The 22,323-nt window shown below is 43.6% G+C and overlaps 1 protein-coding gene across 2 annotated transcripts; it reads right to left on the reverse strand.

Moving 5' to 3' along the window:
• Positions 1-751: 751 nt before the first annotated feature.
• On the reverse strand, positions 752-20,821 carry BUD13 (BUD13 homolog). Of its 2 annotated transcripts, none has more exons than XM_072155772.1 (11): positions 20,237-20,821; positions 16,462-16,552; positions 14,962-15,046; positions 14,636-14,681; positions 9,468-11,035; positions 9,123-9,289; positions 8,064-8,163; positions 4,926-5,064; positions 3,407-3,591; positions 3,247-3,328; positions 752-1,412 (listed from the first exon to the last, which is right to left on the reverse strand). In XM_072155772.1, exons 1-11 carry the CDS (start codon positions 20,275-20,277, stop codon positions 1,319-1,321), a joined length of 2,598 nt encoding a protein of 865 aa, XP_072011873.1. In that variant the 5' UTR covers positions 20,278-20,821; the 3' UTR covers positions 752-1,318. The 2 variants fall into 2 exon arrangements, with proteins under 2 accessions (XP_072011873.1, XP_072011872.1); XM_072155771.1 differs by lacking the exon at positions 20,237-20,821 and adding an exon at positions 17,222-17,416.
• Positions 20,822-22,323: the final 1,502 nt, after the last annotated feature.

Here is a 22,323-nt window from a genome sequence, read left to right on the forward strand (position 1 = left end):
GAAGCAGGTTATAGAGCAGGAGGAGCTGAGCAGATAGGACACTATGTACAATCTGCTCAACTCCCCCTGTTCTATAACATTTTGCATGCATATAGGAAGCTATAATGTGTTCTGCTCCTCCTGCTTTATAACATGCTGCCAAGAGATAGGAAACTATATATAGTCTGCTCAGCTTCTTCTGCCCTATAACAAGCTGCCTGTAGAGAGGACACTATGTATATTCTGCTCCTCTTGCTCTATAACATTCTGTTTGCAGATAAGACACTATGTACAATCTGTTCAGCTCCTCCTGCTCTACAACATGCTACATGTGTAAAGGAGGCTATAATTTATTACACTCCTCCTGCTCTATAAAATGCTTAGCGCAGATTGTATGTGGTGTCCTATCTGTCAGCAGCATGTTATAGAGCAGGAGGAACTGAGCAGATTAATAAACTTTATAACATGCTGCCTATACTATGCACAATCTGCTCAACTACTCCCGATACAGGGTCTCCTTTCAGATATGAATCTCCTCCCTGCTCTATAACATGCTGCCTGCACATAGGACATCTTCCCTAGGATGCAGTTCATTTTAACCCATTAGTATGTAATGTCCATTTTTGCTTCCACAGATCCCAAGTTATTTGCGCCAACACTTTGAAGTGAATTATATATTATAATATAAATATTTCCTAGAGCAGTAGTGCACATTTCTGGGGTTAAGCTCAGACATTTGTCATCTATGTGGCAATAATAGAAAGAAATGACATTCTTATAATACAATTTATTTATTTTTTTGCTCGATAAGACAAGAAAAATCTGTAGCTCAGACGATCCTTCGGATAATCCTCATGTGGCTACAGGTAACCATCACATGTAAAGAAATACATGGAGAGAAATACAAAACATACCCGATATCTCACATACTACAAATCTGATCCCTTCCCCTTTCACAGGAATGGGTTTGGGGGAAGGGAATTTGGCTAAAATACTTGAAATAAAAAAACCTGAATATTCTTTTTGCCCCTTTACCAATGAAACTAAAAAAAGACATCCTGTGGGGAGTTTGAGGAGCCCATGTAGTGCTGCGTACCCATGGGGTAGATAAACCACGGCTCTATAATAATCCTAATAATCATATAGGTCCATCACATGCTTCAGAGGTAAAACACAAACTCGTATTGGTAGGAAGGAGGAGGACATGAGGACAGGCATCACACCTCCCGCACAGGGAGCCTTGCCATAATACAGAGAATGTAGATAAATACACAGGAATCAGAGCATCGCTGTATATGACACCACCGTCCAGAGTCCTGACCAATGACACAACGTGGATTCACATATCTTCTACGCTCCACTTGTACGCATCCTCCTGTACAGCTTTCTTCTCAGACATTCTTGCAAAATACTGGTTCTCAAATCCATTAGACCTGAAGAACAGAAAACAAAATATATGAGCGCAGGGTTTAGAGGGGTTATCTGGAGGATGAAACACATGAATCCTTTCTTCCAAAAACAGCGCCACACCCGACCGTGGTTGGTGGTGGTATTACCACTCAGCTGCTTAGAGATGAATGGACAAGCCCTTTAAGCAAGATCATAGTCAGGGGCCACCTAGTACTAGAATACTGACACCTTGCACAAGGTAGCACATGTAGCTCTGTCCAAAACAAACGAATGCAAAGGGGCAGAAAGAACAAGGAACTGCCACCATTAAAGGGGTTGTAACAAGTTGGCATGGCACAATAGGGGATAACAATCTGATTGGCGATTTTCTGCCACAGATCACAAGAATGGCCCCCCAGTGATTCAGACAACAAAGATATCGTCCTCATTTTCAGCAGAAAAGTGATCAGTGGAGGACCCAGCAGACAGTCCTTCACCCATCAGCTTGTTATCCCCTATAGTGCGAAAAGGGGATTTCATCCAAACTTGCTACAACTCCTTTAACTGGATGGTCTTGTTCTCAGTAACTCATGAAGAGGGTCTGTACTCTGGCTTAAAGTGTAACAGTCATTTCAAAAAACTTTTGATAAGTTATAGAGCAGGTAATTTTAAGCCCTTTTGCAATTGGATTAGTTACCCGAATCTTGCTCCTTCCTCTTGTATTCTGCAGACTTCCCCTAGATGGCAGTGACTGCTCATATGTGTGTTACTATGGACATTCAGTCTTCATAAAGAAGCTGAGACTATGGAGGAAGAGACACGCCCCCTCCCCCTCCCTGCACACAGCTGATCACCTCATGTCTGCAGCTGTCATGTGCTGACAGGAACACTGACTAATGTAATAACCAAACACCTACACTTATCTCTCCTCAGCTTTCCCTACACCTGTATACTGTATAAACTAATAATCCACACAGACAGAAACTGCAGCCCACCCTCCCCCCATCACCTCACACAAGGAAGTGGCAGGAGAGGAGAGACTCCAAGCTGCGCCCTCATGTGTTGTGCTGAAGTGTTACTCAGATAGTAGGTAGGTAGGTAGATAGATAGATAGATAGATAGATAGATAGATAGATAGATAGATAGATAGATAGATAGATAGATAGATAGATAGATATGAGTAGATAATAGACAGATAGATATGGGATAAAATAATAGATATGATATAGATAGAAAGATATAGATGATAGATATGATATAGATAGGAGATAGATAGCTCTGATCTCATTGGTCAGCATCATGCGCTTGTGATGAGGTGACAGGTGGCAGGCTCCGCGCCCTCCATCTTGCCGATTGTAGTTTTTTGAGAGCTGGAAACCATGGTTGCTATGGGCCAAAAAAGGTACTAAATGAGGACCAAGAGGCAAAATATTTTGCGGAATAATTCCCAGGGAAACCTGGAGCAGAATTATGTTTTTTTTTTTTTTTCGGCAGAATGACGGTTACACTTTTACTGAAGACTTGGTGATGTCACCGACTCTCAGGAGCGAAGACGGGAGGGTGGGGGGAGGTGGGGACGGCGCTCTGCATGCCTCCCCTAGTATGCTAATGCCCAAGTGCTGTGACGTAGATTCAAGCGCCAAGTGGGTTATTAGCTATAGTTATAATCCATGCATTTCGTTATTTTATTAACCAAAATATGTGCCTGCTCCAGCTCATCTCGCCTTATGTGCAGGTTAGTGTGGGTCAGAATGACCATTTCAAAGTGGTAGGTTTCCTTTAAGTAGGTGTGTCAGGTATTAAACCCCCATCAGTCTAATGATAGATTATTACTTGTACCTACTTCAAGTAAAATGACCAGTTTGCTTTGGTACTGACCTGTCCACACCATCCCAGCGGTATCCTGGCCATATGTTAAACCGGTTGAGTGGAGGATTAGGACCCTTGTATTTCGGACGCTCTAGAACAATATGAAAGAGTTACATTAATATCACGCTTCTACAATCATGCACAGTTATGGCAGCCATCTCTGTACAACCTTTCTTTCCTTGGCTTTCTTTGTCCGCCTTCTTTTTTAGGAACTTTGCCATTGGATCTCCTTCTCGCTCCTGCTCACGTAACATACGGTCCAGGTCCTCGTCATCAATGTAGCGGGCAAGAGGCTTGGACATCTCTCGCACGGCATCCTCCGTATTCTGCCGCTGCTGCTCCTGTTGGGTCAAACTGTAGGGAAAGAAAAAAAATATCTTACACTATAAATCTTGGCTTCTAAAGAAATGTTACACGCCGCCTCGAATTATCACTTCTTTACAGATCTACTAGAAGCTATTTTGCATCTTTTATGCCTTGTTAAAGTGCACCATCTGTCTGTGTTATGAGAGAACAGATGAACTCCAGACTAACAAGAGCTTTATTCAGCTCCCTCCACTGTGTTTGGCATCCAAAAAGCATTGCCGATTACATCCATTTAGACTGTTAGCGGGGCGAGTTATTATAAGGCTGACTGATGATGCATAGTGTTAGTACACAATATCAAAGAGTGACTCAGAGATTATTTGTAGTTGCATGTGTGAGAGGAGATATTGTATATATTATCTGACACTGTTCATATCTTGTGTCTGCAAGTTTATAGGCAGCAACCCCATACATTTTTTTCCTGCAATGAAGTACGTCACTCTTTTCAGATCAACCACAACATCATAATGTATACGAATTGAAAAGATTTTGGGTCTCGGCTCCGTAAAAAAAACTTTGTAAAACTTTCATTTATTGAAACAATTAAAAAAGAGGGACCTTAACTATCCCTACCAAACAGCTAACGTGCTTCAGGCACAAGTCGGGCACGGTGGAGAGGAGAAGAATCGGGCGCTGCTCGTCCCCCCTCTCTCCATAGAGCATAATTCCGCACATCGTGCTTACGGCCAAAATATAGAGCATGTTCTATCTTTTTTTGTGGCCATGGCAAGGTAAGCCCACGTTGTGCTCACCATACCGAGCCTGGGCGCCATAGACAACTATGGGATACTTATAGGCGGCCGTAAATTTGCGGACGTATATATGTCCCCCATACGTTCGTGAGAATGCAGCCTTGGTCATAGCTGTTTACTTACCCGTATTGTATACTTATGTCACCTTATTGCTATGGTGCAACTGACTGTAACCATTTTTTCCTTTGATTTGTTTGTTTGTTTTGCAAGCCAAATATATTGAATAAAATTAAATCTAAAAAAAAAATTGCACCAAAATATTTGCAACAGAGAAAGAAAAAGCTCATACAGTGGGATACATCAAACGGTCAGTGATTTGCTGCTGTCAGTGCTCAGGGAACTGTCCTTACATGGAGCGCTACATCACTGGGATCCTCTCAGAGTGTACTTTCAGTGGAGGCCTCCCCATACGACGCTCGGCAGGAGGGAGCAGGATGGAACGCGCAGCTTCCATCTCTCAGTTTATGTCTATGGATTTGCGCTAAATGTGCTTTAAGTGGACAACCCCTTTAAGACTAATATTCATACTTCTCAGGGCACATCAGGGTTCCAGTTCATGTTACTACTCACCCTTTGCCCCACTTGGCATACATCTCATCCTTCTTCTCCTGCAGGGCCTTTTTCTGCTGTTGCTGTTCTCGTTCAGAATTTAAGTCACGCCGTCTCCCGCTTTTGTCTCGAAAAACTGTCTCTGTAGTCCTTGAGTCATCTAAAGAGAAAAATATAAAAAAAAGAAAAAATGTTAGAACAACCCTAATGATCAAACATCCCAGGCAGTAAATTGAGGGCTGCAGCACATTGCTGCCAAGAAATTTGAAGTGCAATACGCGTTTGGCTGCACTATAACCTTCTATGTAGGCTTTAGTGTCTGCTTGACTTTTTGCTACATTTGTTGGAGCAAAGTCCTATTTACAAAAGGCAATGCACTGCCAGTGATAACAAAAGGGGCTAAAGCAAACAGTTTTGGTTGACCCATGAATCACAGACGATACAGTGGCCAGACTGATTTTTGAAGAACCACAAAGTGACACCTTAAACTAGAGATGGTGAACCTTTTAGAGACAGAGTGCCCAAACTACAACCAAAACCCACTTATTTTTCACAAAGTACCAACATGGCAATTTAAGCAGTAACTTCTTGCTCCCTTCTCGGTCATAAATTTCAATTGTATCAGTATCCTGAGGACACCAATCCACTAGAAAGAATTGTCAGGCCTGAAGCTACAATGATAATCCAGATCTGCCCACACCTGTTTTAGGATAGAACTGAGCGCAGCAATTTCTGGGCTGTCTGAGAATCCATAAAGATACCTTGCGTCCTCTTTGGTGATGGCCTGGGTGCCCACAGAGAGGGCTCTAGGTGCCACCCCTGGCACCCGTGCCATAGGTTTGCCACCACTGCCTTAAACCATCTTTAAAAAGGAGCAGTCCCACCATCCCCAACTCCGCCTGGAGACAATGCAGCGATATCAGCCATAATGAATGAAGAAGGTGGCCACATGTCATGTCTATGGGAGTTCTGGAAGAATTCAGCCAAGTGCGCCTCCTCCAGATGGAAACAAAGGCAGCAAAAGACTCTCCATTAATTATCACACTGGATGTCATTTGATATAAATATGTACGCTATTGGTGTATCCTGTATACTGCTTCTGTGGATGTGCCTTCATAACATGACTTCATTCTAGCTAGAATGTTTTCCTTAAAGGAAACCTACCATTTGATTTGATGCATTATTCAGCAAACATACCTTGAGTATGCTGTAGCTACACAGATGCAGGATCATATCTTGGTTAATCCCTGTGCTGAGTGGTTTTGCTGACAAAACAGATATAACATTATGATAATGAAGCTCTGTCCCTTCTATGGCTGTTTCCGTGCTTCTCCAAGCAGGAGAGTTTTTCTCTGCAGGAGAAGATGATGCAATCACTTTTCTCCCTTTGAGACAAAATAATCAATTGCTGCACCATCCCCCAGCTGCTGTGTATGAGTGATCCACCTCAGGTTGATTAGTCATGCTTGACTAACCTTTATTTGTAATTCCAAGTTCCGTATAATGTGTCAGCCAGCCTGACCCAGCTTTCCCTGAATGTTATAATTGCAAAATCACTCAGCACAGGGATTAAACAAGTTATAATCCTGTATCAGTGTAGCTACAGCATTCTCAAGGTATGTTTGCTTCATACTGCATAAAATCAAATGGTCGGTTTCCTTTAAGAGAGTAAGGTATTGTGGCTGCTCATGAGTCATGTTTTATGTGGTTCCTGGTTCTTTACATCTACCTTTCTGACGTTTACGGTGTTCATGTGCACAGGGATAGTGTGTACACTCACCAAGTCCATACACAGAGCCCCAAAAATAAAGTTGCAGAATGTCCATTGGGTTATTATGCCACATTTCTCCACTGGCCAAACCTTTTTAGCTTTTAAATATCAAATTTTAAATTCACACGCAGTATGCCTGCCGTGTGCTGGAGAGGAGGAGGAGGTGACCCCTCCTCCCTCCATAGAAAACAGCGGAGCGCGGCCGCACACTCGCAAAAAGATCGAGCATGCTGTATCTTTTTGCGGTATACGGCGCGGATCGGTGCCGCCATTGCCGTCTATGGGGACGTATATGCGGCTGCATGTACGTCCCCCCAGACAGCTGTGTGAGAGAGCCCTAATGCATCAGAAAATGACTTGCTTTAGATTTAAGATCTGTATCAGCAGTAACTTTGTGTTATTTGCTCTTAGGATGTGGATAAGATAAATAAGAATCCCATCCACAATGTTGCAGCTGTAACTCGCAACTGATTATAATGTGACCATTTATCTGCTGCAAACTTGCCCCTTATGTCCTCAGTGGTTGTAGTTTTCATCACTTATAGGATATTACATAAGATTTATTTCTGCCAGATGTGGTATTAACCCGTTTATTTACGTCAGGCACTTGTAAAGGCAGTCCTCTAAAAAAAAAAAAAAAGCCCCATGCAGTTAAATCTGCACGGGAGGGACTTTTCTACCCTCCCCTCTCTGTCGTGGTTGAAAACGGAAGCGGATTCATGCTCCTCACGGCTGCAGCTTGTGGCCCCGATAGAAAGTCATGTGACCAGAGCAGAGTTAATCAGATAGCGCCCGTGAGCTTCAGCAGAGGAGCCTTGTCTGTCCAGTGTGTCCACATGAAACCGAGCACACAGTTCCATTGGCAGGATCAAGCTGTCACACTAACAGCCTGATCCTGTACATTGACCAATGGGTAATATCAACAGTCTGTGGGTCACTGCACCCCTGAATATAGCGGTCATTGTGAGTGATGAGGGGGTTGGAGGCTCGCAGGAAAGGTGCAATGTGCAACCTCTCTACATGTATGTGTATACAGATCACCGATAACTGTGATCCTATAGGTAGTTACGATAAGAGAACTGTTCTTTGTTCAGTATAGAGTTTCCAGTTAGGAAATTAAATTTAAAGTAAAAAAAAGGTTTTAAATACCCGCTGGGTGGGTCATAGGCTCCAGCCTAAATATCCCTCTATTAACACTATATATGCTTATGAGCTATTTATTTGTATTACCAAAAATTTCCTACTTATCCTCAGCTAAAAATACTCCTCAAAAATGGCAAGATGGGTATTATTACCCTTCTGGAAAAATGATAGTGCAACCTGCTAAATCTGGATTTACCATAAGCACAGCGCCCATTGATCAGTCATCTAGTGGGTTTTCTACTTACCCTCCAGGTTCTTATTGTTCTTCTCGACTCGTCTCTGTTCTTCTTTCTCTTCTCTTAGAACCTTTGCAGACACCAGACCGGACCTGCCACCGGACAGCATCTAACAAGGGAAGGGCCAGATTACAAAAGGTTTTATCTACAAATTTCAAAGGGCTCTCCAAAACGCAGCGTGGATCCCGTTAAGCAGCAGTGTCACTCAGTGTAGATTGTTTTTATCCTACAAAACAACTGTCTTGGCTAAGTCTTAACATACTCATCGTTTATTAATTCAGCTTCCTCCATTAGCACCATCCTGTATTATACACCAAGCAATTACCCTTCTGGTTTAATGAGTGTAATAAATAAAGTACACATCTGTTCTTATCAAGAAACGTACCCATGCTCACTAACTTAATATAATGTATGGTGGAATAAAAAGTTTTCACTTTACTTTCCTTGGAGTGCTGCTTCATCCATCTGCTTTATACCAATACTGGAGGGGTTTGTCGGACCCCGACGAAGACCTGCACCCTACGATTCTTTACACGGTGCCGCACCACCACTTTGTTTTCCTCTTAATATAATATATAATATTGACGGAGGAAGTAACTTCTCAAGCTCTTCCATCAGCAGATATTATCAGACAGGTGCTGCCGAATGACCAACTAATTGCGAGAGGACCCTTCTAACAAAAATGTTTTGCGAAAAGGGTCATAGCAATATATAGCTTAGAAAGGTGTGCCCACTTAATATGCACAGGATGGGTAACGGCAGGTGGTTCAACTACTGTGACAATGATAACAAGAACAGGTTGCTCATGCTCATATACTTGTATGGCACATGGGGAAATAAGAGAAGACCCATAGAAGTGAATGGAGTGCAATTCAAGCATGTGCATCAATGCTCCATTCACATGATGGATTGTTGGCCCTAGTTACTGGAGCTCAGTGGTCAGGCTGCAAAAATCAGGTTTTCCCTACACATTACTTAAGTAGGGAAACCCCATTCTGGAAAACTGTCAAATCAAGAGTTACAACTAGTCTGAATGGTCACATAGCGATGCATTCCGAGTATATTTACCTGGGACCCTTCGCCTCTTTTGTTGGATTCACCTTGGCGTCGTGGAGGTGACAAGTCAGAATCTGATCCTCTTCTCTGTATTTGACGGGGAGGCGATAAGTCAGAGTCTGAACCTTTAGGCTGAGTACCTCTTCGAGGTGACATACGCAAGTCCTTATGTCGTACAGCTGCAAAATAGGATAAGATACCATCATGCTACCAATCTGGACATGAATTGTGGTTCCCATTTATAATGTAAATAAATTGCCTTATTTGTGATTTATTTACAAAAAGAACCATCCGTCAAGTGGAGACCTTCTAATAATATAACTACTAGAGACAAAAATTTTATGATCATTTACGCACCTTTATTTCGAGGAGGAGATAGGTCAGAATCTGAATCATGCCGAAGGGAGGAATGGGGAGAGGTCCGATGAGATTTATTTGCATTACGCTTTGATCCCTTGTAATCAGTGTCCAAACTTGTTTGATGCCTTTCTTTTTTAGAAGCATGAGCTCGATTCTTCTGAGAAGAGTCTGTGTATGTGGATTTGCTGTTTTTAGTGGAACTGAGATGCTTATGTCTTTGGGGAGAAGGAGTGAGTCTCTTGCCTTTTCGAGGAGGCGACAAGTCAGGAGTATCCCTTCTGCCCCTCCTGGGTGGAGAGGCATCTGGAGAATCTCTTCTGCCCCTCCTGGGGGGAAAGGCATCTGGAGAATCCCTTCTGCCCCTCCTGGGTGGAGAGGCATCTGGAGAATCTCTTCTTCCCCTCCTGGGTGGAGAGGCATCTGGAGAATCTCTTCTTCCTCTCCTGGGTGGAGAGGCATCTGGAGAATCTCTTCTTCCTCTCCTGGGTGGAGAGGCATCTGGAGAATCTCTTCTTCCCCTCCTGGGTGGAGAGGCATCTGGAGAAGCTCTTCTTCCCCTCCTGGGTGGAGAGGCATCTGGAGAATCTCCTCTTCCCCTCCTGGGTGGAGAATCTCTTCTTCCCCTCCTGGGTGGAGAGGCATCTGGAGAATCTCTTCTTCCTCTCCTGGGTGGAGAGGCATCTTGAGAATCTCTTCTTCCTCTCCTGGGTGAAGAGGCATCTTGAGAATCCCTTCTTCCCCTACTGGGTGGAGAGGCATCTGGAGAATCCCTTCTTCCCCTCCTGGGTGGAGAGGCATCTGGAGAATCTCTTCTTCCCCTCCTGGGTGGAGAGGCATCTGGAGAATCTCTTCTTCCTCTCCTGGGTGGAGAGGCATCTGGAGAATCTCTTCTGCCCCTCCGGGGTGGAGAGGCATCTGGAGAATCCCTTCTGCCCCTCCGGGGTGGAGAGGCATCTGGAGAATCCCTTCTGCCCCTCCGGGGTGGAGAGGCACCTGGAGAATTCCTTTTGCCCCTCCGGGGTGGAGAGGCATCTGGAGAGACACGTTTGCCCCTTTTTGATGGAGAGGAGTCTGGAGAATCCCTTCTGCCCTTTTTTCTTGGTGGAGAAACCCTTCTGCCCATCCGGGGTGGAGAGGAATCTGGAGAGCCACGTCTGCTCCGCCTGGGTGGAGAGGGGTCAGGCGAATCCCTTCTGCCCCGCCTGGGTGGAGAGGCGTCGGGCGATTCCCTTCTGCCCCGCCTGGGTGGAGAGTTCCTCCTCCCTTTCTTGGAAGGTGAGGCATCTGGGGATTCTTGTCTACCCTTCTTTTTTGGGGAAGTCAGTCGCCTTTTTGAAGTAGGGGAATGATCTGAAAAGTCATGCCTCCCCCTTCGCGGTGGGGAAGGGTCAGGAGAGTCATGTCTGGCCTTTCGAGGTGGAGAAGCATCTGAAGAGTCATGCCTTGTCCTGCGAGGTGGAGAATCGTCTGAAGAGTCATGCCTTGTCCTGCGAGATGGGGAAGGGTCTGGAGAGTCATGTCTGTGCATTCTTGGAGAATGGTCTAAAGAGGCGTCTTCTATGGGTCTATAAAATGGTATAAAAAAAAAAATGTGTAAAAGTTAAAGGCAAAAATGCAGACAATATGGACATGTTTGCCTCCTTGTACCTCCCTAACACAGGGCAAGCTCATGTTCTGTCCTCCTCCTTAGAAATTATAGAGGACTTCGCCAAGGGTGGGCAGAGATTTTAACATTGCTCTAGACCCTTGCATAGATACCTCCTCGGGCTCCTCCTCCGTGTCACAGCATAGTCTACGCAGGCTTAAAGGGTTACTTCATGACCATCAACTGGAAGACACTTGGAGTCTAATGCACCCGAGAGACAAAGACTACACATTTTATTCCCCAGCACATAATATGTAAACTTTCCTGGACTACTTACTCATTTGCCATAGCGATTTGGGTCTCATCCAGGCAGCTGCAATTGACAATATCACCTTTTTAGACCATGCTATGGTTTACCTGACATGTCAGATTTCCAATGGCAATGGAAATTGAATACATCTCTACTTCACAGAAGAAATTCGAGAATCCTTACGGACACACTTTGCTAGGACTACAGAGGGGGATCGACCCGTGTATTGCATGGGAAGGTCATAAACATAATATACGCAGTATGCTTATTACGCATGGTGCCCGGAGAAAACGGGAAAGAACTTAAGAGATAACTCTCTTATCGGAGAAAATTAGGGAGTTAGAGACATCACACAAGTCTACACCTCCTGGTAAACCCGCTAGGATTCAGCATACCACTCTATATCGCCCAAAGATCTCAGGGGGTATTGGGTTGCCGCACCTCAAGGGTTATCATACGACCGCCCACCTGGCCAGAGCCTTAGATTGGTGCTGTGATTTTGAACGAATGCCTTGGGTACGTCTGGAGCAGTCCTTCATGACAATCCCACTACAGATACTACCGTGGCTGGCTGCAGAAAGAAGCACAGCCTTAAAAACGCACCCCACAATTGGCCCATCTATCTCACACTGCCAACTAGAGACTGTCAGGGAAAAATTACTGCCAAAACACTCTCCGCTGGGACATCCTGACTTCATCCCAGGATGCGAGGACTCTGTATTTAACCAATGGAGACGAGCGGACAAGTTTAGAGCTAAACCTTTCAGTAGAGACTCAGCCTGGTTAACGACCCAACAACTCATGGAACTTGCAGACCCATTCCCCCTAGGAGCGTGGAAAGCTCAGCAGCTACGACACTATTTGACCTCCCTCCCTCCCTGCCCTCCAACCTCATTTGAAGGCCTTTGCACCAACACAGGGACTGTATTTGACGCAATGGGAAACTGAACTGAATATTTCACTTTCATTTGAAAAGAAAGAGCGCATCTTTGAACTTTGTCAAAGCACATCAATTAGTTCAAGATACCAGGAAGCAGGGTACAAACTCGTGGCTAGCTGGTATAGGGTCCCTACCTGCTTACACACCATCTTCCCGCTGGTGCCTCCCACGTGCTGGAGATGCGGAGAGGAGGGATCTTTTTTCCACATGTTCTGGTCATGTCGGATCCTTGCCCCTTTCTGGCAGAGCTTGCAACGTCTTATCTCCTTGATCTGCGGAGATTCTATGAAATTGGATCCTCCTCTCCTCATTCTTCACCACTGTGATATTTCAGCACGAACATATAAAAGATCATTGCTACGCTTTTTAATAATAGCGGCCCGATCCTGCATTCAAGCACTCTGGAAACAAACAACTCCTCCGACAATAACTATGTGGATCAACAAAGTAAATGACATCATGCACATGGAAGACCTCACATCTTCCCTGCATGGCACACATGCAAGGTTTAGTAAAACCTGGCAATAATGGATCCCTTTTCCAACAATCAGCTGAGTACAGACCATCTTCACCATCTTGTTCTAATTGTTCTCTGTGCCCCCTGACCTGGATGCCCCCACGCCTCTTGTCTACCCCTTTATTTTTTCCTCCATTCCTCCCCTCTCCCCGTTCTCTATTCTATGGCTGTTTCTTTAGGAGGCCCCTTAAGGGCATTCTACTGAGTCTAAGGATTCCCCTATAGTTCTGTTTCTTAAATACCATAAAAATGGCAGAAGTACAGGGGAGACTGGAGCGTGTATATGTAGAAAGGACACTAAAGGTTGTCTATCTACTCTGTCATTATGTATGCTTCATAATTGACCTGATGTTTGTTATGTTGCAAGGACTGCGTTCCTTTCTTCTTCATTTGTACTTTTGGCACCAATAAAAACTAAATTAAAAAATAAAATTAAAAAGTGTAAGATAACAAAAGTAACAAAAATAAAAATAATTTGTGCCACCAACACAATGTGTCTATTGTGAGCTTCCCTGGTTCTACAGGTCAGGGTTTCATGGTTGTGGGCAACCTTTGTGCCTTTTTTTCGTTTTTGAGTTTCAAGTTTTTGCTCCCCTACTTTAAAAATCCATAAATTTGTTATTTTTTCTATGTAAGGAGCTGTATGAGAGCTTATTTTCTATGTAAAAAAATCTATTTTCTAGTGATTTCATTGCTACCATTTTGGCGACTGTGCAACCTTTGCATACCGCCAGCCCCCACGCAGCATACCGCCAGCCCCCACGCAGCATACCGCCAGCCCCCTGACAAGCGCATAAAAATTTTTTAAAAAAACGTAATACTCGCGGGTCCCAATCTTCGGTGCGAGGCTCCTGATCTTCGGCACGGTTCCCGATCTGCTGGCGGCTGCACACTATGATGCAGCTCATTACAGTGTGCCGCATCATAATGTGCGGCTGCCGGCAGATCGCATGGACGTGACTCTGCCAGCGTGAGAAGAAAGAAGAGAGAAGAAAGAAGAGAGAAGAAAGAAGAGAGAAGAAAGAAGAGAGAAGAAAGAAGAGAGAAGAAAGAAGAGAGAAGAAAGAAGAGAGAAGAAAGAAGAGAGAAGAAAGAAGAGAGAAGAAAGAAGAGAGAAGAAAGAAGAGAGAAGAGAGAAGAGAGAAGAGAGAAGAAAGAAGAGAGAAGAAAGAAGAGAGAAGAAAGAAGAGAGAAGAAAGAAGAGAGAAGAAAGAAGAGAGAAGAAAGAAGAGGAGCCGCCGGGAACCATGCACAGTTTTTGTGCTGAAAAACGCGGCTTATACATGAGTATATATGGTAAAAAATTTTTTTACTGTATTTGTAGATCCCATAGGGAACTTTAACTCTTTTTTAAAGGGGGTCTCACAAAGCCTGACATTTTACAGTATGGCAATTAAGTGATAGATTTGCTTTTTATATGTAACAGAATGCCACCAATACATTCTTAATGATCTGCATAAAAGAAAGGTTTGATCGTGGGTGTTAGCTGCAATATGAGTAAAACACCCTGACCCTATAGAGCGGGCTCAGCCTGTGAGCCCTCTCTATACTCCTCCTGCCGTCTCCCGACATACTATTAAAATGCTTTAAGGCAAGTGGTTATGGACACTTTGTCCACCTCTGCAGGCGTGGGGAGACTTACAGGCATTAATGCTCCATTGGGGGATTCTGGGGAATTTTTTTTCCAGGATGAGATAAGGAGCATATTGCTTCATAACTACTTTGTCAGACAGCCCCATTAATATCAAGCATGACTTTTTCTTAACGCCTAATAACATTTTATAGACCCCTATTCACGTGTCTATCACATTACCTTGCATCTTGTTCATTGGATTTTTCATCTTCAGGGGACTCATCACCTACAACATAAAAATATAGCGAAAAAAAAAAAGTAAGCAGTGGCACCCATGGCTTTTCCTCTATACATTGCTACTTATACCAGGAAACCAGGCACAATGAAGTTAAGCGTAATATGAAACCTCTTTCAATAAATCCTGTCAGTCCAGTGTCCAAAGAGCAAAATGAAAATTACTCAAAGCTCCTACTAATAACAATGAGCTTGTTATGCAATTCATGGACAGATCAGCCCCTCCATAGAGTGAGAACTGGTTAGCCCATATTTTATGTAGAGCTTTATACCTTTTATCACTTTCCACTTATTGCTGTTCCTGAACTCCTCCATGCGCTTGATCTCATCTGGGCGTTCATCTATAAATTCGGCTACCTGTAACATAGAAGCAGCACTTTATCGGATGACTACCTCCAAAAGATGAACTGAATTCATTAAATGTCAATTACTATATATACTCGAGTATAAGCCTAGTTTTTCAGCACAAAAAAAAATGTGCTGAAAACCCAAACTGGGCTTATACTCGAGTAAAAAAATATAAAGGTTTAACCAGGTTTTTGTGGCAAATTTAGATGCCTCGGCTTATACTCGAGTATATACAGACGAGACGTCATAGTGGAACGTTGATAGAACCTATGGTAATCTATGTAATGTCACTAGTGCAGGTCTAGATAATTCAGTGACTGCTCGGGGCTATTGGGAGAAGAGAGCAAGGAAAAGCAGGTGGTTATGCACTTAGTAATTATTGAAAAATAAAGGGGAACTGTTATTGCCAAAGTTGTAGGGGCCACTATTGCTTATGAGGCCTTCTTCCAATTTTTCAGCTCAGGCTGCATTCACACATTTTCATCTGGTTTCTAAAGCTTGCAGAATGGCTGCAGGATTACAGCCATTCTGCAATGTGTGTGGTTGAGTATCTTTAACCCTTTCCCACAGTACTAGTACTTTGGCTCTCCACCGAATCCGGCATCGGTAATTGCAGGATGTCAGCGATACTCTTTCCCTGTGTAACACCTGCGGTCAGAGTGAGCTCCCATAGCGGGTGTTAAGCTTTTAAATGACACAAGCAGCAAGACCGTGGGAGCTAATTGGCTGAAGGGAGAATCCCTGCTAGATTGGTGCCCTTGCATTGTTTTCAGGAGGTGCCAATCGTTGCTATGGCAACCCAGGGGTAAGGTACGGAACCTTACAGGCAGTGAGTTAGCCTATGCATCAGCATACGCAATCGTTCGATCACTTGTTCATGTCCCATAGTGGGACAAGTGAAGAAAAACAAAAAAAAAGTTTTAAATAAAAATGAATTAATCAAACAGCCCCAAAATGTACCCCTAACATGAAGTAAAACGTGACGAAAAAAGCTATTTCAAAATCGCTTGGATAAGTAAAAGTGTTCAAGAGTAATAACCATATAAAGAAAAATGGGGCTGAGCCTTAAGTGTTAAACTGGCTATGTCCTGAAGGGGTTAATTTATCAGGTATAGGAAATTTACTGTCTAATTCATATCTTATAAAACGGCATCAGTGCCAGAATCCACTTTGCGCCCTGTCAGTGACATGAATATATAAGGGGTGAATCAGACAGTAGGTTTCTTTTATGTCCTGTAACTGGGGGAAAGAGCATAAAATATACCCCAAGTTTATCTCTTCTGCATTTAATGGAATAAGAGATGTTTATATGTGTGTGCAACAAATTCTATGAATTTTCCCAAATCAGAACCTACATTTTAAGCAAACCATAATGAAGTATTTTTCTATAGAGATCTCCTGTGGATACATCGTACAGTACTTACCACTGGTTGATCATCGTCCTCTTCCACAGGTTCTTCCTTTTTTGCGGGTTCTTTCTTCCAATCTTCTGCATCATCATCTACTATCCGCATCCTAAATGCAAAAGGAGTATTATGACAGCTCTGCGGGTCCAGACAAGTTACTGGTGACTTTCAGTTGTAGTTTGATACCCAATGTATTTTACTCTTATAAAGAGATACAACAACCCATGTCAGGTAGAATCGGATGTGACCGGGTGCACAAGATCTTCTGCACCAATTTCTGTAGTCTAGGGATCCTTATTGGACCAGGGATCAGAACACACAGCAGTCACATGTATAACTGTGAGGCAGGCTCATACTTTTTACCTGAGGTGGGCATATTATTGGGGCAGCTCATAGATATTTTGTATCTTAATTTATTATTTACGTTTCGTTTTTTTTCCATTATTCACAGGCAGAGTCGTCCTATGACAGAGCCGCACAATACATACACTACATGCACCTCCAAAATTTAGGAAAATTGCCTCTAAATTGGACCTGTCAAAGTGCAAGATGGGACACTAAATCACTGGTCTATAAGGATCTCTTGTTGGTTTAGTGTCACAAATTTCCCTGACAGGTTCCCTTTACTCCCCTCACTAAACAATATGGGGCGCACCCTCAGGTAATGGATATAACATAGGGACATATGAGCAGGACAAAGGTGATGACTCCTGGGACTTGTAGTACTACACAGCTCTCCATCACTGTGGGTGACGCGCCCCCCAGACTCCTGTCTCACCCTTTCCCCTCCGGTCTCTTCTTCTTTTTCTTCTTCTTCTTGGCGGGTCCATCCTCTGCACTCCCAGGGTCCAGGTAACGCTTCAGGTATTCGGCTTTAGAGATGCCCTGCAATGCACTTGCGGGCGCAGCCATCATACCAGTGGCGGAAGTTCAAGTTTGACAATCACTTCCGGGTTTGTGAGGGGAAAGAAATAACTTCCGGTCGAGCTAGCGCCCCCACCCCCCCCATACACGGTGTGCGCGCGCATGCGCTTCGTGAGATGGTGACGTCACCGCACACTGTACAGCGGCGGACTGTTACATTACAAATCAGAGGGGAGTCAGTCACCTCCTTCAGCTGGTGGTACAGTCCAAGTGCTGAATTCTACTTTCGCTCTAGTGTATGCAGTTTCGTTACAATGTAACAGGCGTGGATTTATACAGTAGTTATAGTCTCCTGAGTAGAGGCTGCTCCATACCATACTGTCCCCTATTACAACCCCAAGCATTGCTGGGAATTGTAGTTTCACAATTATGAATTAGGAGTCAATTGGCCATTGAATTCAGCACTGAGCTGCAGTGTAAAGCATGGTGTATGACTACACTCATGTATTCTACCTTACACCCTGCACTTTAATTGCTTACAGGAAAAACATGCAGATAGTTGGGGCTGATTATAGAAGTTATTTAATTTTGCACATCTTAAAATCTCTGTGTTATTAGGGTTAATGGAGGTGAACCTAGTTGCAATTGCCTGTAAAATAGATGTCAGATTCCCCAACTTTTTATGGGTACGAAGAGGAGTGCGGTCCCAAGCCTGGTTTTCTGTCTTGTAGTCATCAATGGAGAAATATGATGATTAAAGGGAACCAGTCATCAGCAACTAGGCCTAATAATCCACTACCAGTATATTGTCAAACATTGTAACAACTTCTAGTTTTTCTTTCTTTCATGGTCCAGTGTGATGGCATCATCCAAAAAAATCTACTTTGAAGTGAGATGTAAATTAGTTGCATAAAGTCAAAGAGGAGGAGAGTTTAACACTGAAGTTTAACACTGAGCTCTAAACGCCTCCTCATCTGAGAGTGACATTGTGCATCAGACTTCAGGAGATCTGGTTTGTGATGTCTCTGGATGCAGAAATATCAATTACAGTGAATGGGGCTTTCTGAGGAAGAGAGAGCTTGACTTCAGTGTTAAACTCTCTGCCTCCTTCACTTTATAAAACCAATTTACATCTATCTTCAAAGTTGATTTTCTGGATGATGCCACCACACTAGGTGATAAAAGAAACACAATCTGGAAGGTGTTCAGCTGCTTGACAACATACTGATATTGGTTTATTAGGTTAATTTCTGCTGACAGGTCCCCTTTAAAGGTCTGTAAAGTTGATCACTTGTCTTGTACCTACATTGAAGCAGTCTAGTTAGATGAACACCACTTCCGTTTCGCAGGCCACTGACGTCACGTCCACTCATCTTGTGGCTTATTTGGAGCTCCGTCCCGTTCACATGAACAGGGATGAGCTGCAATCCCAAGCACAACCAGTGTACTAACTACAGCAGTAAAGACAAAACTCAGGTATCTCCTTAGAGCAGTGGTGGCGAACCTATGGCACGGGTGCCAGAGGTGGCACTCAGAGCCCTCTCTATGGGCACCCGTGCCATCACCCCAGTGCAGAGTTCGCCAGACAGGACTCAAGGCCTCTTGCAGTCCCAGGCAGCCCACAATGATAACCAAAGCATTGTATCCTTATTCCTACTGTATTGGTGTCCTCAGGTGCTTTTTCAATTTAAACCTGTGACAGAGCAGGGAGTCATAAGTTACTGTTTAAATTGTTGCATTGGCACTTTGTGAAAAATATGTGGGCTTTGGTTGTAGTTTGGGCACCCGGTGTCTAAAAGGTTTGCCATCACTGCCTTAGAGTCTGTTAGGGCTGCGTTCACACTCTGCACTTGAATTGCATTTACAAACCCAATTCAGTGGTTTCTGGGTGTGAGGGGGGGTTTTGCTCAATCACAGATACATTCACACTGAAACTCTTGCGATTGGGAACGATGACCATGTATCTTATATGAAAACATAAGACATGAGAGCCCACATACAGTTTCCAAAATAACACATGAAGGAAATAAGATTCTCTGTTTTGACAAGACAAAGATTGAACATTTTGGTGTAAATTCTAAGCTTTATGTGTGGAGAAAAGTAGTCCCATAACCGAGACCCCACCGATCAGCGGGTTAGGCCCTATCCTGTGGTGCTTTGTGGGAAAACCCCTTTAAAACCACAAAATCCATGTGATTGATTTGCTTCCATGGCCCCCACACTGTATAACCCCCCACTTTCTGTGACAAACCGTCCTGCATTATGCACCTTTCATTTAATTATATTGCAAAGAGGAGAGGGGCAACACTTACATGGGGATAAGAGGGGAAACAATTAGAGGGGTCTATAATATGTTGTGGAGATGAAGGGGGGCACAATAAGGGGCAGATCAGAGGGGCCACAAAATGAGGGGGGAAATGAAAGGGGAACACAATATGAGAGGGGAAAGGAGAGGAGCCATATTACGCGGGGGTCACAATGTGATAGGGCCACAATATGAGGGGGATCTGGGAGAGGCACCGATTGTATTAAATAAGGAATCCTGTCTAAACTAGGAGCTTAAGGCCACATTCACACTATACTCTTGCACAGCTTTTTGAAACACATTACAAGATCATCTGGAGTTAATCTTCCCTGAAAGCAGATGTATTTAACCTAAAACGTGTGCGTAAGTAGCAACAAGTGTTTTTTAATACACGTGGCTATTAACCGATTGCAACAGTTTAGGTCACATCCGTGTTTGTGGAGGAGTAACTTCAGATGTACCTGAATTACGTTTCAACACCCAATACAAGTGCATAGTGTAGACGGGTTTTAAAACGCAGTGATAGTCGGAGTAATACTAGAAAGAAGAGGAGAAGAGGTGCGCTGACCTCGTGAAGTAGTCGTGAAAGGGTTAATTAATATAAGATAAGAAGTGGCCGCTCACCTGCGGGCGTTGGATAATGCGCTTTGGAGGATACCATGCATCGGCAGCTAGTGGTCCCTTCTGGTCTGCAGTGTCCGTTCCAGTGGGCGGATTGGCAGAATGATAATTTGGAGTTTTCCCGGAGAAGCGTTAGAAGGGAGATATCAGCGCCGCGTGGATCCCCAATAACTACTGGGCAGTAGTAATGGTAAAAAATCTTCGGTTTTATTATAAGGTATCATAAAATATAATAAAATAGTGATAAAATTGCAACGCGTTTCGGCCCTGAACAAGGGCCTTCGTCAGGCATATTTGAGGTGCGTTGTGTACCTTCTTTATATAGAAATGGGAGTGAATAAGCCCGGGAAGGGCTGGACCAATAGGACGCAATGAAAGTGAACAGTATACAAAATGGACATAATTACAGAGAGAAACAATGAAATGAACAGTGAACCTACGGAGACATAGATTGTAGTATGGCTAGATTTTAGTAAATGGTGAAAAGCATTAATTAATATAAATTAATATAAATTAATAGGTGAAAGCTACCGGAAGTTTATCGGTGGAGAGGGGAAGTTGTTCCTAACATATGTTAGTGTTGTGTCCGTCGTCATGGTGATCCTGATAGTGACGTGACGGATGAGCGTGGTGTAGGGGTTGCTAAGAGACCAGAGGGCTACGGAAGCCTAGTAGGGACAAAGAGGTTGATGTCGGAGGGAAAAGGACGACCGGCTCCTTGATATGGATTGGCAGTAAGTTGACGCAGGGAGGAATGTATCAGTGTCAGGTTATTAGATAGATTCTATTACGGCATTAAGTCCGTTTGGATGTAAGGTACCTAATTTGAAGATCCAATAGGACTCACGTCTATTTAGAGTCTTGATTCTGTTTTTGTTGGTTGCTTCTATTTGTTCAATAGGTATTAGTGTAAGGTTTTCACACGTAGCGTTTGTACTGTGCGGCCCACGTATTGTAAGCCGCACGAGCAGTTGATGACATATATTACAAAATCGGACCCGCATGTCAGTTCTTGTGGGCCGCACAGTACAAACGCTACGTGTGAGAATGAACGGTCATAGACACAAAGCTAAAACTGGATACCTTAAACAGAGCCTCTCGAAGCACCTCACAATGGAAAAGGACTGCTTATTTGAAAACCTTACACTAATACCTATTGAACAAATAGAAGCAACCAACAAAAACAGAATCAAGACTCTAAATAGACGTGAGTCCTATTGGATCTTCAAATTAGGTACCTTACATCCAAACGGACTTAATGCCGTAATAGAATCTATCTAATAACCTGACACTGATACATTCCTCCCTGCGTCAACTTACTGCCAATCCATATCAAGGAGCCGGTCGTCCTTTTCCCTCCGACATCAACCTCTTTGTCCCTACTAGGCTTCCGTAGCCCTCTGGTCTCTTAGCAACCCCTACACCACGCTCATCCGTCACGTCACTATCAGGATCACCATGACGACGGACACAACACTAACATATGTTAGGAACAACTTCCCCTCTCCACCGATAAACTTCCGGTAGCTTTCACCTATTAATTTATATTAATTTATATTAATTAATGCTTTTCACCATTTACTAAAATCTAGCCATACTACAATCTATGTCTCCGTAGGTTCACTGTTCATTTCATTGTTTCTCTCTGTAATTATGTCCATTTTGTATACTGTTCACTTTCATTGCGTCCTATTGGTCCAGCCCTTCCCGGGCTTATTCACTCCCATTTCTATATAAAGAAGGTACACAACGCACCTCAAATATGCCTGACGAAGGCCCTTGTTCAGGGCCGAAACGCGTTGCAATTTTATCACTATTTTATTATATTTTATGATACCTTATAATAAAACCGAAGATTTTTTACCATTACTACTGCCCAGTAGTTATTGGGGATCCACGCGGCGCTGATATCTCCCTTCTAACGCTTCTCCGGGAAAACTCCAAATAAAACGCAGTGATAACACCTGGAAAAATACAATAAAAAAAAAAAAAATATGCGTTTTTACAACCATTAAAGGGGCCCAACTTGCTGTTCAGTGGGGGTCTCAGTGATGGGACCCCCATGGATCACATGTACAGGTGTCTGATGT

The sequence above is a fragment of the Engystomops pustulosus genome, chromosome 6, assembly GCF_040894005.1.
Source record: "Engystomops pustulosus chromosome 6, aEngPut4.maternal, whole genome shotgun sequence".
Taxonomy (NCBI): Eukaryota; Metazoa; Chordata; class Amphibia; order Anura; family Leptodactylidae; genus Engystomops; species Engystomops pustulosus.

Coding starts and splice junctions, on each gene's coding strand:
- BUD13 (XM_072155771.1), bottom strand. CDS start 17,358: ATGATGGCTGCGCCCGCAAGTGCATTGCAGGGCATCTCTAAAGCCGAA. Junction 16,553..17,221: donor AAGAGACCGGAGGGGAAAGG/GTGAGACAGGAG, acceptor TTTTGCATTTAG/GATGCGGATAGTAGATGATG. Junction 15,047..16,461: donor AGGACGATGATCAACCAGTG/GTAAGTACTGTA, acceptor TCTATGTTACAG/GTAGCCGAATTTATAGATGA.